This window comes from Lynx rufus, unplaced genomic scaffold (genome assembly GCF_022079265.1).
Source record: "Lynx rufus isolate CCGP_SWC_20201006 ecotype Redwood Valley unplaced genomic scaffold, mLynRuf1.p SCAF_7, whole genome shotgun sequence".
NCBI classification, from domain to species: Eukaryota; Metazoa; Chordata; class Mammalia; order Carnivora; family Felidae; genus Lynx; species Lynx rufus.
In genome coordinates, this window is record NW_025814889.1 from 76,447,918 (window position 1) to 76,465,051 (window position 17,134).

The following is a 17,134-nucleotide window of genomic DNA, read 5'->3' on the forward strand; positions in this document are numbered from 1 at the left end:
TTGTCCTTACTCCTCTGAGACATATCTGCCTTTGCCTCCTACCCAGTGACACCTGGCTCTGACTGGTACTTGATACTTCCTTTTGGTCTTATCTTCTGAGCCTTCCTGCTAATCATCAGCACATCAGTTACTTATTTGTCCATGTCTCTGATGAATTGAAAAATTACTGGTGCCTACTGCGTGCCGGGCACTAATCGTGGCCGCCCTGGCTTGCTGGCTCCCAAAGGGCAGAGGTGACACTTGGGGAATCCTCCCTGATTGGCGTCCAGGTCAGGGGCCAGATGGTCACAGATCCGGTTCCAAAACTGAGTTCAGTGTGGGTTTCAGCAACAACACAAAAAGTTTTAAAAAGAAACACACCTCTATTTTATTAAAAATGTACAGTTTGGGGACTGAAGGAGGGAAGTGGTGTTTCTCAAAGTTCTAGGACTATTTAGCAATGCCCAGGATGTTTGTTTAAAAACACTAGCTGGGAACCTGCATTTGAAACAAGTTCCCATGTGATTTTCAGTCACCCTGAAGTTTGAGAATCACTGACTAATGGATGGAGTGGGGACTGAGACTGTCTTGATCCTTCTGGCTTTACGGTTCCAGGGAAAGACTCATTTGACTTTTTACAAACAAGCTCAGCTGACTCATCTGGGGCTTCCCGGGATTCGTTTCTTTTGGTTGCCAAGACACTGAAAGAGTTAATTCAATTATGGGTTGGAGAGCAGCTGAGACAAGGCCCCAGGATGTGTGTGCCCACCTGGCCCACCCAAGAGCTTCCCTAGTCAGCTCTGGGAGACAGTCCAGAGCTGCATCCGGACTTGACCTGGATGCGGAACTGCTTAACATAACCTCCCTGTCACATCCCAGGGGCTCTGCTTCTCTTCTTGTGACCTGCCTCTTGTCTCATATCACAGAAAATTTCCTCTTCCCTCCCTTCATTCTTCCCTGCTCCTTCCTATCCATGTTCCTTCCTCTCCACTCCCGTCTAATCTCCTTCCCAGAAACCAAGTTTTAATAAGCTCTCTCCTCTGTCTGCAGCATGTTGGAGATCTGTGCGAGTCTGTGCTCACTGCATCTTGGCCATGCATGTGAATCACCGTGTATGTTAGCTGTGCAGGAATAGGCCGTGAGCAACAGAGGGCCGGGCAGTTAGAGTCAGGATTAAGATCCTTCTCCAACTGCAGACAGTGTTTGGTATATGCAGGCACACAGCTGTCTTACCTGTCAGAGCCCAGAGGAGATGCTTGTAAGACAAAGCAGAGAAAGCTCTTGCAGAAGGGGGTCTCCTGGCTTTTGAGGGACATGGCCTTTCTAGTGTCCCAAACCATAGAGAGAAGATGAATAGCCCTTCCCCATATTCTGAGAGGCCACCCAGTGGCCTATAGATGAGACAGGCTGTCCATTCCAGGCAGGCAGCATGTAGTTGGTCCTAGTTAGGAAACCAGATGGTGGTGTGACCTGGGCCAGGGGAGCTGGTGAGGCTGGCAGGATCACAAAGAAGTGAGTGACCTGAGACCACACAGCAGGTGGATGTGAGCATCTGTGATGAGGTAGGGGCAGGCGGTCAAAGAGAAGGTACACTCTGGGAATGGAAACAGAGTATGTCTCCAGAGGCCACATGCACGGAGCACTCACAAAGAGAGCAGGATGGCCACCATCCCTGAGGCAGCAGGAGCCTGGACAGCGGCAGAGAACTTTCATCAGAGAGTGGCAGATTCCCACGTTATGACAACGGGGTCCCAAGACAACATGGCGAGCTCCCACACTGAACCATCCAGGACCAGCCTGACACGCAGGTAGGCAGTGCCAACCTGGGATGCGGATCAAGAAGACAGATGAAACAGGGTTTTGTCTCTACACCTGATAGTATGATAAACTGAATGAACTTGTATGGAGTTAAAAAAAAAAAAAGCGGGGGGCGGGGCGGGGGGGAAGAAAATTGTATTCACCTAAATTCCCCTAGAAAGGGGAAGCTGTCTTTGTTGGGAACAATATTTTGATAAGTGCTTAAGCCTGAAGCTGAGATCCCAGTGGAGGCCTGGGTGTGGGTGGAACAGCTCTGCATGAGACAGGAAGGAGTTTTTGAGTTTTGCATGTTATGCCAGAGAGAGAGGGGAAGAAAGACGCTGTTGTTTGGTGCTTTTCATTCTGAATCCCTTTCCCCAACATCCTCTTAAATTTTCAAAAAGATACTAATATCATGAAAGGCTTGGGGTTGAGTGGAGTGCGTATTCTCGATATTTATGTACCCATATTATGTGTGGGGAAGAACAAAAGGGTTGGGGCCTCAGATTCAAACAGATGCCAAGCAAAGCCCAGGCACTAGCTGGGATGCAGAGAGAGGAGGAGCTCGGGGACGAGAGATCTACTGTAGGGGACCTTGGGCAAGTTTAGCCAAATCTTAGTGGGGCGGGGCCCCAGTTGACCTCTGGTTACTGAGTTCTGCCACAGTGTTGTTTTGGTTGCTCTCAATCAATTTTGTTTGCTTTATCCAGCTCAACACCACACACACATACACACACACAGATGCACACACACCTCTTAGCAATTCTCCAGGAACTGAAAACCAGGTATCTATGTACCAGCTGGGACTCTCAGACCACTTCAGAGCAGAAGCAGAGCCAAGGACCAGCCTTCTTTGATGCTACCATGCCACCCTGTCTCACCTAAGTCACTGTCTGGAGGACGGGGCAGCACCAGCATCTTACAGCCTTAATTCTGGTTAGATCTAGACTGGCAGCCATCAGTACCCTCTCCCTGTCAGAGATCTTTAATTGGGGCAGGGCCAGGGCCATAAGAGGCAGCAGGGATTGCTGCAAAAATCTAAAAACGCTCCTTGAAAGAGCCTTAAGTCTTCAACAGAACTTTCCTAACTGGAATAGCCTCTTGTTGGCCTACTGAGTCCTGCCTCTTCCTCTCAGCTGCTGTTCCTGCGAACTATTCTCCAAGGCAGTAAAGAAATGAGAATGCCAAACACAGGCCCAGGCCTGAGTCTCAGGTTCATCACGTGATTCTTGGTCTCCTTCATCTCTCCATTCCTCTACCTGGCTCTCCTTGAGAACAACCTTCAGGCCTAGGACAAGATTCACATCCTGAGCAACTCACATGCAGCTCAAAAAACAACAAACTCACATGCAGCTCAAAAAACTTGCGTAGCGATCTTCTGAGACACTACATAAAGTCCTCTGAGAAAACTAGAATGGTGGCATGGGGACCCAAGCTGATGGCCAATGAGGCAGGTAAGCATCTCTCTGTCTGATGTGGTACAATAAATGAGGTTGTTATGAATGTCTGGAAAGAGATCTCTTGGGTGGTTGGACAGAGTCAGTGTGTACTCTGGCCCCTGACCTTGGTGGGAAGGTTTCTCCAAATCCAGATTAACTATCCAACCTTGTACCTTACCGGGCCTTGAGGGACCTCAAGCTTTTGTGGTAGGAGGAATGCACATCCAAGGTCAATAGCCGGGGAATGTCTGGGCACCCCCCTAGCTGGTCCCAGGGCAGGCCGGGGGGAGTCTTCTTTTCTATTGGGTGACTGGAGGAGGCCACATCAGTCTTCCAGATGGCTTCTATCTGGTTATCCTGTTGTCTGGGGTGTGGAGGTTGAAAGTGTAGAAAGAGATAAAGGGTTAGACACACAGAGGGAGACTGAGAAACAACAAGCTCTCCAAAGCCATAAGGCCCAAAACGTCAGGACTTGTTTTCTTTCCCTCTCAAATAGTTGTTATCACCATCCTGTCACCTCTCTTCCCCTTAACTCTAAGCCTCACCTCCCTGGGGCTCCTTTGGCTGAGGAGCTGCTGAAGGGGTGCTGGGATAGCCTCTGTTCTTCTAGGCACATGCCTCGGGGCTGCTCTGCACTGGGCCATACTAGGTGAGGATGTGGGTCTTCTTGACTTCCCAGAGGCTCATGGTATCTCTTTCTGAGCCTGGGTGGTGGGGTCACACGGTGGGAAGGATCAGGCTTATTTATATGGAGAGGCTAATGGCAGGTGCTGGACCAACAATGTTCAGGGCAGAAATGGTTGTAGGCTCTCAGATGTGGGTCCTCAGAGTCTTTCAGTTGCAATGTGAAACCTATCTGGATCGGGCTGGCTCCTGAGCCCATCCATCTGGGCCAATGGCTAGAACTGAGCAAGGCAGCTGAGAAGGCAGGCATCTTACAACTCATGAGGTGAACTCTGCCTGCCTATGCCTTCACCAAGCTCCCAGTCTCCCCAGTCTGGCCACCCCAGCTTGCTCTATCTCCCCACCCATCCAGCTGGCTGCCTACCTGCTTCCCTGCACCTACCGAGCCATGCACAGGGGCTCACATTTCCAGTGCTTGCATGGAAAGTGCCCAGGAGGCTGCCTGCAGGAGGGGCCACATGAGTGCGTGTGCCGGAGAGAGGATGTGGGTGGCTTGTTTTTCCTCGGCTTTGTGGAGGTGACCACAGGGATGTGCAGACGAACGTTCCACTCCAGCTGGAGCTAGGGACACCAGCAGAGAGGCATCAAGGAGACAGGAATTTATCCCCTCTCTAGAGCAGAAGGAGGCATAGCCTGACTCAGGGCTAAGAAGAGAAGGTAAGGCCCAGGGAATGCCTCCAATCAGAGAGCCCTAGAACCCCCAAGTATCAAATTTCCTAAAAATTCCTTGAATTATTATTTGCTAGGTTAGTTCCTGTTTTCTCCTTTGTTGTGGAGAATCTGGACAATGAGCAAAACAGCAAGAAAAATGTAAAGGAAGCCAGAGCAGCTGGAACTCGAGAGAGCACTCAGGATTCACAACATGAGGCCAAATTGTGCCTAGAATGCTCTGGGTATTTTTGTATCCAGCCTCTGCCCTGGCACTGGGTAAGGAGCTAGGGAAACCCTTCTAGCCACCCAAAGAATTGTCATATAGTCCGTTGTTAACAGGTCAAGACACCTACAACTTAACAAGTGAAGATACCTACAGGAGATGATTGGGACTAGTACAAAGTGATAGGAAACTGAGTTGGGAGATGGCCCCATGACCAAGGCTTCTCCAACTGCCTGACACAGGCACTTACACTAAGTCCCTCAGCACACGGCTTCCCCCAGACTTGGGGGGATTCCCCATGGATTCTGAGCCAATGCTATGATTTTCTAATTCCCTGGGAGGTCAGCTAGTCCTCTGTGGACCATGTCAGCACTTGCTACTTCTCTGACCCTGCTAGCAGGGGAAACTGAATCTAGCCCTCAGAGAGTAAAAACAGTGCAGACCCACAGATCAGGCCTCAGAGTGACTTTGTACTGTCAACAGCAACACCAAAACCCAGAAGGCAATGAGAAGTGCTGTCAAAAATGAGAGGGAAAATGCATTCTAACCTAGACTTCCATATCCAGGCCAACTGTCAATTAAGAAGGTACTAGGGGCACCTAGGTGGCTCAGTTGGTTAAGCATCTGACTTCAGCTCAGGTCATGATCTCGTGGTTCATGGGTTCGAGCCTCTGTGCTGACAGCCCAGAGCCTGGAGCCTGCTTCAGATTCTGTGTCTCCCTTTCTCTCTGACCCCTCTCCCACTCATGTGCACATGTTCTCTCTCCCTCTCTCTCTCAAAAATAAAAAAATAAACATAAAAGAAAAAAAGAGTGAAGGTACTACGTAAAGACGTTTTCAGACAACCAGGGTTTCACTGATTTTACCTGGCAGGAACCTTGGTCAGGAAGTGATCAGAGGAGACCTGGCATCTAGAAAGCAAAGGAACCATCCACAGAGAGAGGCAAAGTGAGATCCCAGCATGTGGGTAAAAAGGACAGCTGTGACTAAGTCAGTAGAGGAACTAGAACACACAGGAACAGGGCAGAGGGTCCCGTGGGGGGGGGGGGGGAGAACTTGAGCATAAAGTTGGGACTACAGGATCCAGCTGCCTTCTCTCTCCAGAAGAGTCTTTCTTTTACAGTTCTGTTTGAGGGCCCCTCTCTTTCCCACTCTCCCCATATAAAAAATCAGAAAGCTGCCCTTCCTTATGCTTGAGCCTCCAGCCTTTGCCTCTTCCTGGCTCAGAGTCTCTAACCTGCCCTCTTATTTCCTGTCCGCTACCCTGCCCCCAGTTACACCCCACCAGCTCACATCCCTTCCAGCTGTGCTGACCCCCAATGAGGGAGGCCCACCTTGGGGAACATGGTCACCATGCTGCTCAGGCACTCTCGGCGCTTCTCCTCCAGGTCCTTCTGCTTGTCTGTCCAGGCCTGCAGCCAGAGATTCTGCAGGCGGTCAATGTTTTCCAGGTAGATGTAGAGGTTCTGGGTCTTGTAGGTAGTCTCAGTTTCTTGCATAACTTGTATGTGGTTGGTCACTTCTTGTCTGGGAAATGGGGTAAGGGAGTTAGTGGGTGAAAGGGCCTGTTCCCCAAGTCTCGTAACCAACGTTGACTCTGCGTTTGTAATTCCTGACAGCAAGGAGGGAAACAGAGGTTGCTGAGAGTCACAAAAGCAGGGAGCAGAGAGGTGGGAGGTGGTGGCAGGTGAGGAGCCTTGGGGCCAGGCTGGAAACAGAAAGAGAGAATAAGGCCAGCAGGGGAACATATCAGGTGCATTAGGGACAATGAAATAGGAAGAGAGGAAGAAATAAGGAAGTGGCCTCAGAGGAAAAACCCACTAGGGAAAGAGCAATGTGTATGTGTAAATGCCCAACCTCCCACACCTCCAGGGTCACCCCAGGCCCAAGGTCAGACATCCTTTGCCAGCCCCCTCCCTCAGGGGACCTTGTCCAGGTCTGGGGTGAGTCTCCATTCCCATTTGCTGCGTGCTCCTCCTCTCCCTTTGGGTTTTGTCTCTGCCCACACACTGCAGTTGGCGTGGGTGTCAGGGAGTACCTACCGGAGGCTCTGGAAGTGTCTGTAGCGGATGTACTTATGGCACAGACACTGCAGCCGAAGCACGTTCAGCTCCATGGTGGTGGTGGTGAGATCCAGCGCCTTGGTGCGTAGGTAGTGGGGCAGCCCCAGGTCAGCCTCCTCGCTCAGGAGCTGCAGATTCTTCCTCTGTGCCTCCACATCCATGAGGTATACTTTCCCCTTGAGAGTTACTGAGGAGATACGCAAAGGAGGCCGGGACACCTTTTGGATGGACGTCCCCGTGACAGGAAAGGAGGCCGATTTCTTGGGCTTCGTGGGAACCTGGCAGGTCCATGGTTTCTGGGTAGACTTGGCTGAACTCGTGCTCCTCTGGTTTCTGGGGGCAGGCTGCTGGGTATTAGGGGACCTGGGAAAGTGCTTCCTGCCTTGGTGAGCAGACTGGGCCCGGCTTGAGGGAGGTGCCAGCGATGCCTTCTCCAAGTCCCTCCACTGCCTGGTGGTCATGAAGAGCACCCTGTCTGTGCCCTCCCCTGGAGGCTCTGGCTCCCTCCATGGGCCCCCTTGCTCCTTTTCTTGCTGGCTCGACCTCTGCCACTGCTCCCTCGCCGCCTCCTCCACCTTCCACTGTTGCAGCTTCTCCCGGTGTTCCTGCTCCAGCAGGGCCCACTTCTTCTGACGCTGCAGCCACATCTCCTCCTCCTCCAGCCACTGCTGCCTCTGCCTCTCCCAGCGGAGCTCTTCTTCCCAGTGCTCCGCCTTGCTCTCCAAGGCTACCTTCCTGGAGCTCTCTGGGGACAGCTGCATCCTCAAGTGGGGCTTAATTTGGAGTCCTTCCTTCTCCTGGGATGCTTCCTGGACATCCTTTTGGTCTTTCACTTGGTGAAAGAAGTGGCCTGGGCTTTCTGCCACCAGTCTTTCCCATATCTTAGGAGACCTGTGATCCGCCGAGGACAGCATCATGGGCTGAAGATGTTCGGTGTCCTTGGTGCTGTACACATCCGCAATCCTCGAATACATGGTCATGGTGGAGAGTGGCTGAGATGTTGAAGGCCTGGCACCGCTGTCCCAGGCTGTGGCCATGGGACCTGGGGAGAGTGGTGAAAACAACTGCTCCTTCTTGGGTTCCTGCTGAGTTTCCTTCATGACTGTTTCTTTCTCTGGGAGGGTCTCTTTCTCAGGGGGCCCCAGGGAGTCAACCAAGATCTTGGCCGGTTCTTCTGCTTGATCTCTAGCAGACTGAGCCTTCTCTAGCTGGAACTCTAAGGCATGCTTTATCAGGAGAAGGTCATGGTATTTCCCCCCTAGAATTTCCACTTGCTTTAGCAGGGCATCCCTCTTGCTCTGGAGAACTTGGAGGGAATTCTGGAAGTATAGCCTCTGGGTGCTAAGTTCTTTGGTCATCTCTATTTTCAGGTTCCTGTATTTGGTCTCCAGGCTTCTGTTCTCTTTGTGCTGGAGGGTCAAGGCCTTGTTGAGGTTCTCTACCATGGCAGACATGTACCTGATGGCTCTGACCTCCCCCTGGTTGAACATGGTGGAGTCCAGGAGCTCCTGCAGCATGGACTTCACCTCAGAGACCTTCGTGCAGGTAGCATGACTGTCCTGGAGCATCTGTTCTGGGCTCAGTGGCTGAGGGTAGGATGCAGATTTTGGGGGTCTCTGTTCCCACCAGCCTTGCCAGAAGGTGTGTTTGGATACTAGGAGAGACAGAACAAAGGCAACAAGCTCCCGTGAGCCCCAACAATTATACTGATTCTGCACACCCTGCCTGGCCAAATTCCCATCCAACTCTCTTACGCCTTTGGCAAGAATAAGGAGCTGAGGCAACAGGTGAGACCAGGGGAGATGTTGTCAGGAGAGATCTCTGCCAGGCTCAGAGCTTGCTCAGAGCTTACCTGTCAGGGTGAGCCAGCTCCATAGCACCTGCAGGGCCCATGGGCCTGAAACTATTCAATTCAGTTCAGTTCAATTCAGTGTACCTCTTTTTTTTAAATATTAAAAAAAATTTATTGTTTATTTATTTTTGAGAGAGAGAGAGAGAGAGAAACAGAGTGCAAGCAAGGGAGAGACAGAGAGAGAGGGAGACACAGAATCTGAAGCAAACTCCAGGCTCCGAGCTGTCAGCACAGAGCCCGACGTAGGGCTCGAACTCACGGACTGCGAGATCATGACCTGAGCCGAAGTCGGACACTTGACCGACTGAGCCACCCAGGTGCCCCTAATTCAGTGTACTTCTGATCTCATGTATTTCCCTGGAGTAAAGTCACTTTTCTAATCATGCTACTTCCCAGACTCAATATCCACGTTTGGCTATCTATTGCCAACTATCCAAACTCTGGAAACCTACCTGGCACTTAGACTCCAGGTCACCTGAGAAGTTTTGTTTCCCTTTCCTGTTACCATTAGACTGTGTAGAGAATTTATCACATGGTTCTGCAACTGTTCATATGTTGGGTTTTTAAATGACTAATGTCATTTCCCATCTTGGGGGTCATGAACTCCTTTGGTAGTTCAATGAAAGCAGGGGACCTTCTCCCCAGAAAAATGCACATAAACACAGACTGTGCACTATGTTCAAACCCGTTCATAGACCTCAGCTCCTCAGGGCTGGATCACGATTACAGTTGTAGCCCCTTGATCTACCATATGTAGAGCTGCTGGAGTGATTATCTTGGACCATCCATTCATCTGCCCATTCAGTGAACATCACTAACAGAAAAAACACGGGCTACCTTTGGGTGAGGAGCTAAAGGGATATGGAAATTAAATGGCATTGAAGTCAAACTAGCATTTAGCTAATATTGTCAGAGAGGTCATATGGTTCAGAGCTTGAATTCTGGAATCAGATAACTTAGACTTGAATCCCATCCTTACCACTTGCTTTAGGCAAGTTTCCTAACTTCTTAGTGCCTCTGTTTCTAAAAAATGGGGATAACCAACCAAAGCATCTACTTGTAAGATTTCACTAGATTATGCATGTTTAGCGGCAAGCACAGTCCCAGGTATCTAGTAAGTGTTCAATAACTAATCCCTAAAAAGAAACTAATAAGACACAGTCTTTGCCATCCAGGAGTTTATAATCTAGCTATGAAATATATACAAATTACTATACTTCAAGATATAACATGGTAAGGATTGTAGGAGAGATTATCTCCTTATCCACCTTTCCCTGCTTCATCCCTCCCCAACTATCAATCTTGCTTGATTGATAAGGAGTCTGGCCTTGAGAGTCAATGGTGAAACACAAAAGTGACATATTGTTTATTAAGCTCTGAGCATGTTCTAAGCATGGTGCCAGATGACTTACACCCAGTGGAACCCTGCAAGTGGGCGGGTGCTCCTCATTTTGTATATGAGGAAAGTGAGGTTCAGAAAGATCAAGTAACTTGTCCAAAGTCACACAGTCAGAAATTGGCACATGGGATTCAACCTCAGGTCCATCTGACTGTGAAGCCCATATTCTTGAGTAAGATTAAAAAGCCAGAAAACCTAAGCGTGGGGTCTGGTTTTACCACAGATTTTTGCTTTGTTTTGTTTTGTTTTGTTTTATAGTCCTTTCTCTTCTCTGAGATTTAATGTTCTCATCTACAAAGCGTAGGAGGAGTTAGATAATCTCAGGTTCCTTCTAGTGTTGACAGGAGTAAAATTTCAAGGTTGAACTATGTTGTTGACTGACCATTCCTGGAGCAGCCACAATTAAGAAGATCCTGGAAGGGCATCTGGCTGAGTCTCGCCAGACTTCTAGGCTCTACAGCTAGGAGTAAGAAAAAGATGTTCTTTGGGCTGTAGCTACAAATTCTAGCCTTTTTGGCCTACTAGCCTTGATTCTCAGGACCTGCATGAGGCTACAGCTCCAGAGAGTACCAACAGGGACCTGTCTCCCCATTACCCCTCCCTCTAGCCCCAAGGGATTGCTTAGAACTGCTCAGTGCTCAGCTTGGGTTAAACACCCCAACCCTTCGCTATTGCCTCTCCATCTCAGATAAGGCTTTTGTTATGGAGGAGAGTCAGAAAGACCCCACAGGTGCTGGCATGTGACCTCTTTTCCTGAGATGGCATCCACCCCATTCAACCCCCCCTCCCAGGTGTTCCTGGAACCTACTTTGTGTCCTTTGCTTTTGTCCTTCAATGAGAGTGGAACAAAGGGAAGTGAGAGATTCGATGCCTCCTTTGGTGGCAATGAGAGAGAGAGGTAATACCTTCTCCATCACCTCAATCCATTCATCCAGGGCTTCCTCTTCCTCCTTACACTTCCTGTTCCTGAGCTCATAGGTCAGACTGTCACCTAGAGAGGGAGTGGGAGATGCAGACTGAGTGCAATCTGTCCTCTAGGGAGCCCCAAGTAGTCCTATAGCACAGGGGTTCCAGCAGGAAGCTTTGAGGTTGGATTAGTTTCACCTCTTAATAACTGTATGATGTTGGGTAAATCACTTACTTCTCTGAGCCTCAGCATCCATGCCTGTAAAAGGGTTGGGTGGGGATTAAATGAGATAATGCACGTGAAATGATTACCGTGAAGCCTGCTGTGTCAAAAACGTACAATAGACGTTAAACAGTATTGTTGTTTAACTATAAGGCTAGGGATGTGTCTGCCTTGTTATTGCTCTATCCCCATTGCCTAGTTTGGTATCTGGACAATTAAATGAATTAACTGGAGTGAAAAGCCTACTTAGTTCTTGGGGGCAGCTGAAGGATCATAGAACTATGAGCTCCTTGGAGGCAGGGCAGGGTGAAGGGGGTAGGGCACATCCCTATACCATCTCACTCCAACACTGCGGCGTCCACCCAACCCCATAGCAGCCTAAGGTCTCACGATGGCGCAACAGTGATGTTAACAGGGGCAGCACCTGGTCCAGGACTGGGTATAGTTGGTCCACACTCAAATGGCTATACCAGTTGTTTACAGCTGGCATCAGGGTTGTTTGGCCCATGCAGTAAGGGTCATTAAGTACTATGAATATCACCCATGGATTCTTCTATAAAACACCCGGTGTGGTCCATCAAAAAACTGTTAGAGCTAATAAACAAATTCAGTAAAGTTGCAGGATACAAAATCAACATACAAAAATCAGTTGCATTTCTATAAACTAACGATAAACTATCTGAAAAAGAAAGAAAACAGTCCCATTTACAACAGCATCAAAAACAATAATATACTTAGCAATAAATTTAACCAGGGAAGGATCTTTACACTGGAAGCTATAAGACATTGATGGAAGAAACTGAAGACACATATAAATGGAAAGATATTCCACCTTCGTGGATTGGAAGAATCAATATTGTTTAAAATGTCCATACTACCATTTAGAGCCATGTACAGATTCAATGAAATCTCTATCAAAATCCCAATGGCATTTTTCACAGAAAAAAAAAAACCAGAAAAAAAAATCCTAAAATTCATATAGAACCACAAAAGGCCCCAAATAGCCAGAGCAATCTTGAGACAAAGAACAAAGCTGGAGGCATCATACTACCCAATTTCAAACTATATTACATAGCTATAATAATCAAAACAATATGATATCGGCATAAAAACAGATACGTAGACAAATGGAGCAGAATCGAGAACCCAGAAATAAACCTATGCATATATGGACAATTAGTATTTGACAAGGGAGCCAAGAATACACAGTGGGTAAAGGATGGCTCTTCACAGTGATATTGGTCAACCTGGACATACACATGCGAAAGACTATTTCAATAGGACCCCTATCTCACACCACTCACAAAAATTAACTCAAAATGGATTAAAGACTTAAACGTAAGACCTGAAACCATAAAACTCCTAGAAGAAGACATAGGGAAAAAGCTTCTTGACATTGGTCTTGGCAATGATTTTTTGGGTACGACACTAAAAGCAAAGGTAACAGAAGCAAACATGAACCAGTGGGACTATATCAAACTAAATAGTTTCTGCACAGTAAAAGAAAGGATCAATAAAATGAAAAGGCAATCTACAGAATGGGAGAAAATATCTGCAAACTGTATACCTGATAAAGGGTTAATATCCAAAATAAGAAGTTCATACAACTCAATAGCAAATGAAACAAAACAAAACAAACAATCCAATTTAAAAAATGGGCAAAGGCCACACAAGATGTGATAAAGACAAAAGGAAGCTGGCCTGGTCTCAGAGATCTTTTCCTTCTTGATGCAAGTACACAGCTTCCAGAAAGTGGTCCCATGACAAGTGACAGCAATTTAACTGTCTAATTGTAGCTACTTTGTAGCTAGTTGTAACTGTGCAAGAGTCATATCCACATCCCTTTGATCAAATTTACTGTGCTAGCTATGACACATTTTGAACTGGTTTAAATGTACACGGCACAGAATCAGTTATCAGACAGCCTATCGACTTGGGGAGAAACCTATGAAAGGTGCAAATCTCAGCATCGCCCTGGAGTTTAGGAAAGCAGGCAAATGTGTGTCCCCCACTGTGCTGATAAATGTGTCCATGGTCGCTGCACTTTTCCAAACACCTGTCAGTGTGGGCCTGGCTGGGGCAGGACCAACTCCCCAGTGATGAGGAAAGGACAGCCCAGAAAAATTAAATGATTTGCCTGACTTTACGCATCTACTAAATGGTGGAGACAGACACCTCTCCTCCACAGCCAGTAATTTTAACCACAAGGGTGTGGTGTCTCCTGAAGTTGGAAAGGAAGTTCAGTCAATGTGACAACGGTCAGTGGCACTGAAGAGAGTGAGAGCAGGAGGCAGGGGCCGACAGCACCAGACAAATACTAAAACAAATATCCTGAGATATTTTGAGGGCACACTAACATTAGAGATGATGAATTTAAAATGACACCAATTTGGAAGCACTTATTTTGTTATTTTTAATTTTCTCATTTGTAACATTAAGGACGTTAAGCCAGATTATATTTACAATTCTTTTCAACACGGTGATTAAATACGTATGTGCAAAAAAAAAAAAAAAAAGACAAAGGATCTGTTTTTTAAAGAAGACGTACAAATAGCCAACAGGTAATGGAGATCAACATCACTAGTTGTCAGGGAAACACAAATTAAAACCACAATGAGATATTACCTTATTCCTGATAGGATGGCTATTATGAAAAAGACAAGAGATAAAAAGTGTTGATGAGAACACGGAGTAAAGGGGACCCCTGTGCACTTCTGGTGGGAATATAAATTGGTACAACCATTTTGGAAAACAGTATGAAGGTTCTTCTAAAAATTAAAAATACAATTGTGATATGATACAGCAATCCCACTTCTGGGTATATATCCAAAGGGAATGGAATCACTGTCTCCAAGAGATATCTACATGGCCATGTTCATTGGAGCATCATTCACAAAAGCCAAGATGTGGAAACACGCTAAGTGTCAGTCAGTGGAGGAATGGTTAAAGAAAATGTGGTATATACAATGAAATATTAGTAAATCACAATAAAGAAGGAAATCCTGCCATTTGTGACCAAGGGGATATACCTTGAGGGTATTATGCCAAGTGGAATAAGTCAGATGCAGAAAAACAAACACTGTATGATCTCACTTATATGTGGAATCTAAAAAGCTGAACACAGACACACACACACACACACACACACACACACACACACACACACAAAGTTGAATTCACAGAAACAGAGAGTACAGTGGTTGCCAAGGGCTGGGGGGGGGGGGGTGGGGGAAATGGAGAGCTATTGGCCAAAGGGTACAAAGTTTCAGTTATAAAATTAAAATGTTCTGGGGATCTAATACACAATGTGGTGTCTATACTAACAATACTGTATTGTATACTTGGAATTTGCTAAGAGAGTAGATCTTAAATGTCTTCACCAGAAAAAAAAAGAGGGGGGGTAACTTGTAAGGTGACAGATGTGTTAATTAACCTTATTGTGATAATCATTTCATAACATATACATGCATCAAATCATCACATTGTACACTCTAAAGTTACACAATGTTATTTGTCAATTACATCTCAATAAGTATGGAAAATTTAAAAATATAGCTAGCATGGATTTGAATTTAGTTTCCACCCTGCTGATAGATGAGATGTCAGAATGGACCTATGACAGGCTTCATCATACATGCAGCTAATGTCACAATCTACTAGGTTTTGGACTATTACATGTTTGCCCCTCTGGTGAGTGGAGATGATTGCCGTGACAGAAGCAAGGGAATATCTCACTGGAGTGTGTCTTTTGCTCCCTTGGCAACCCACCAACTGCCCTGCTTCTTCCTCCCAGTGAGAGTTGACCTGGGGTGGGGAAAGGAGGAGCCAAGAGCCAGTGTGGGACCAAGTCAGTGGGGAAGCGGCCCGCCCTCAGGCAGCCAGTCTGCAAACTCACCCCAGTCACCCAGCCAGCGGAGAATTTCATACAAGTGCTTCTCTTTAGTATTAGCATCTTTAGAGAAGGAGGCAATTTTCTCCAGTAAGATGAATCTGTTCTTGCCCTTTTGCTCCATCTGGTCAGGTTTTGCCTTTTCTTTTAAATCATATCCTAATTCTTCCTGGAAGCTGTTGATGACACAGTTGACGTTGTCCAAGATGTCTGAGAGCTGGGAAGAAATACCCTATATGGGAGGCAGCAGATTGTAGTGTTTAGGGGTGTGAACTCTAAAGCCAGATACCAGGTTCTGGTAGTGTGATCTCAGACAAGTCAGTTCACCTATTGGGGCTCTAGCGTTCTTACTTCTAAAGTGGGGATCATTATATATCAATGTCACAGAGTTTCTTCTAAAGATTAAGTGAACTAATATTTGTAAAGCTCTTAAGACAGTGCCTGGCACATAAAATAAGTGTTAGCTCTTATTAATGTCACTTTGATGATTAAGACCAAGTCAGGAAGGGAAAGAATACTAAATATCCAGGGCAAACAATTCCTTCAGAATTTCAAAATTTTCTAGGGACTTCTGGACATCTCACAAGGATCCAGAGGCAACAGACTGGAAAAATGAGGCCCTAAGAAACCTTTAGGATCAAAGGTACTAGAGGCTCATGGGCAGGGTGATTTCAGCCTTTGGCTATTTCTCTATAAGCTTCTAGGGCTTGGCTTGAAGGATTCTGACAGGTTGCCCTGAACAGACCTCAATCAAGAACTCTGGGCCCTTCCTCTTGCCCTGCTAAGACCTACCACATAGTGGTAGGACCATCCTAGGGCTTCCTTATGGGCTGTTCCCTTCCTGTGCCCAGCCCTGCCTCAGAGGGCTGGTTCGATTCCAGCCGGCCCTGCAGAGGCCAAGTCAAAGAGTTGGAATTTTGAATTAATCTGTTTGCAAATCCAGCCTGTTGAAGATGCCAGGAATCCTGAGGGCCCAGAGCTGGAATCTTGTCCCAATCTGGGATCAGTTCTCAGTCTCCACATCAGATCCCAATAGAAGGGTGACCCCCTTATCTCAGGTGTTACCTCCTGAGCCCGTGTTAGCTGGGCAGCCTCAATCCTTGAGATGATGGCTTTGACCGACGCAGGGGTCACCAACTGTAGGGGCCTGTTTTTCTCCATTTTGGATCACCCGGTCAGTCGCAAAGATGTCCTGTGTCTCTGGTACACAGACCTGGACACGTGATACTGGCTGCTTTGGGGTTAAGGGCTCCAGGGCAGTTCCTGAGTACCCTGCCTAGCCACAGCTCCCTGTAACTGCCAGACATCAGGTTCCAACTGACCTTTTCTCCGGTGACATCATCAGTTAGATTAGAAGAATGGCTCCTTGTCATCTATCTGCTTGGCTATCTAGCTTTTTATCCATCGCTAATATACATTAAGTTGACCTGTTGCTTTAAGTAATTAAATGTTCTTCTACCAAACTAAATATTAATGGCTAAAAATAAGAAAAAGCAATTAGAAAATGTTCTTTACCCAAAGAGAAGTTTTTAAAAATTAAAGCCAGTCAATAACTAACGATAATACGTTTGCATTTGCACCAGGGGTCAAGGGTCAATCTGCACTTTTACTTACTGAAGGTGACCATTATTGCAAGATGGCTTTTAAAAACAAATGTTTAAAATGGACATTGCTATATGCCCAGGACCTAGAACCAAGCCTGGCACACAGTAGGCACTTAATAAACACTTGCTGAATGAACACATATGTAAGAACAGGTACATATACTGCAAATTTTTCTTCCATGCTATTTAAAAGTATTCCCATTTAGGGGCGCTTGGGTGGCTCAGTTGGTTGAGCATCCGACTTTGGCTCAGGTCATGATCTCATGGTTCATGAGTTCAAGCCCTCTCTGCTGACAGCTCAGAGCCTGGAGCCTGCTTCAGATTCTGTGTCTCCCTTTCTCTCTGTCCCTCCCTTGCTCACACTCTTTCTCTCTTTCTTTCTCTCCCAAAAAATAACCATTAAAAAAATTTTTTTTTAATTATCC

General features: G+C 46.9%; 1 protein-coding gene across 1 annotated transcript; it reads right to left on the bottom strand.

The window, feature by feature from the left end:
* Window positions 1–511: 511 nt before the first annotated feature.
* FAM186B (family with sequence similarity 186 member B) lies at window positions 512–16,266 on the bottom strand. The gene is made up of 8 exons (XM_047065158.1): window positions 16,171–16,266; window positions 15,112–15,337; window positions 10,896–11,078; window positions 6,816–8,490; window positions 6,108–6,300; window positions 4,282–4,460; window positions 3,394–3,579; window positions 512–680 (listed from the first exon to the last, which is right to left on the bottom strand). Exons 1-8 carry the CDS (start codon window positions 16,264–16,266, stop codon window positions 512–514), a joined length of 2,907 nt encoding a protein of 968 aa, XP_046921114.1.
* Window positions 16,267–17,134: the final 868 nt, after the last annotated feature.

Bases quoted from the DNA above. Each gene is read 5' to 3' on its own strand.
- FAM186B (XM_047065158.1), bottom strand. From the start codon at position 16,266: ATGGAGAAAAACAGGCCCCTACAGTTGGTGACCCCTGCGTCGGTCAAA. The intron at 11,079-15,111 runs GTGAGTTTGCAG...CTCCCTCTCTAG, and splicing joins CCGCTGGCTGGGTGACTGGG to GTGACAGTCTGACCTATGAG. The intron at 4,461-6,107 runs GTGGGCCTCCCT...TGGTGTCCCTAG, and splicing joins TGGTGACCATGTTCCCCAAG to CTCCAGCTGGAGTGGAACGT.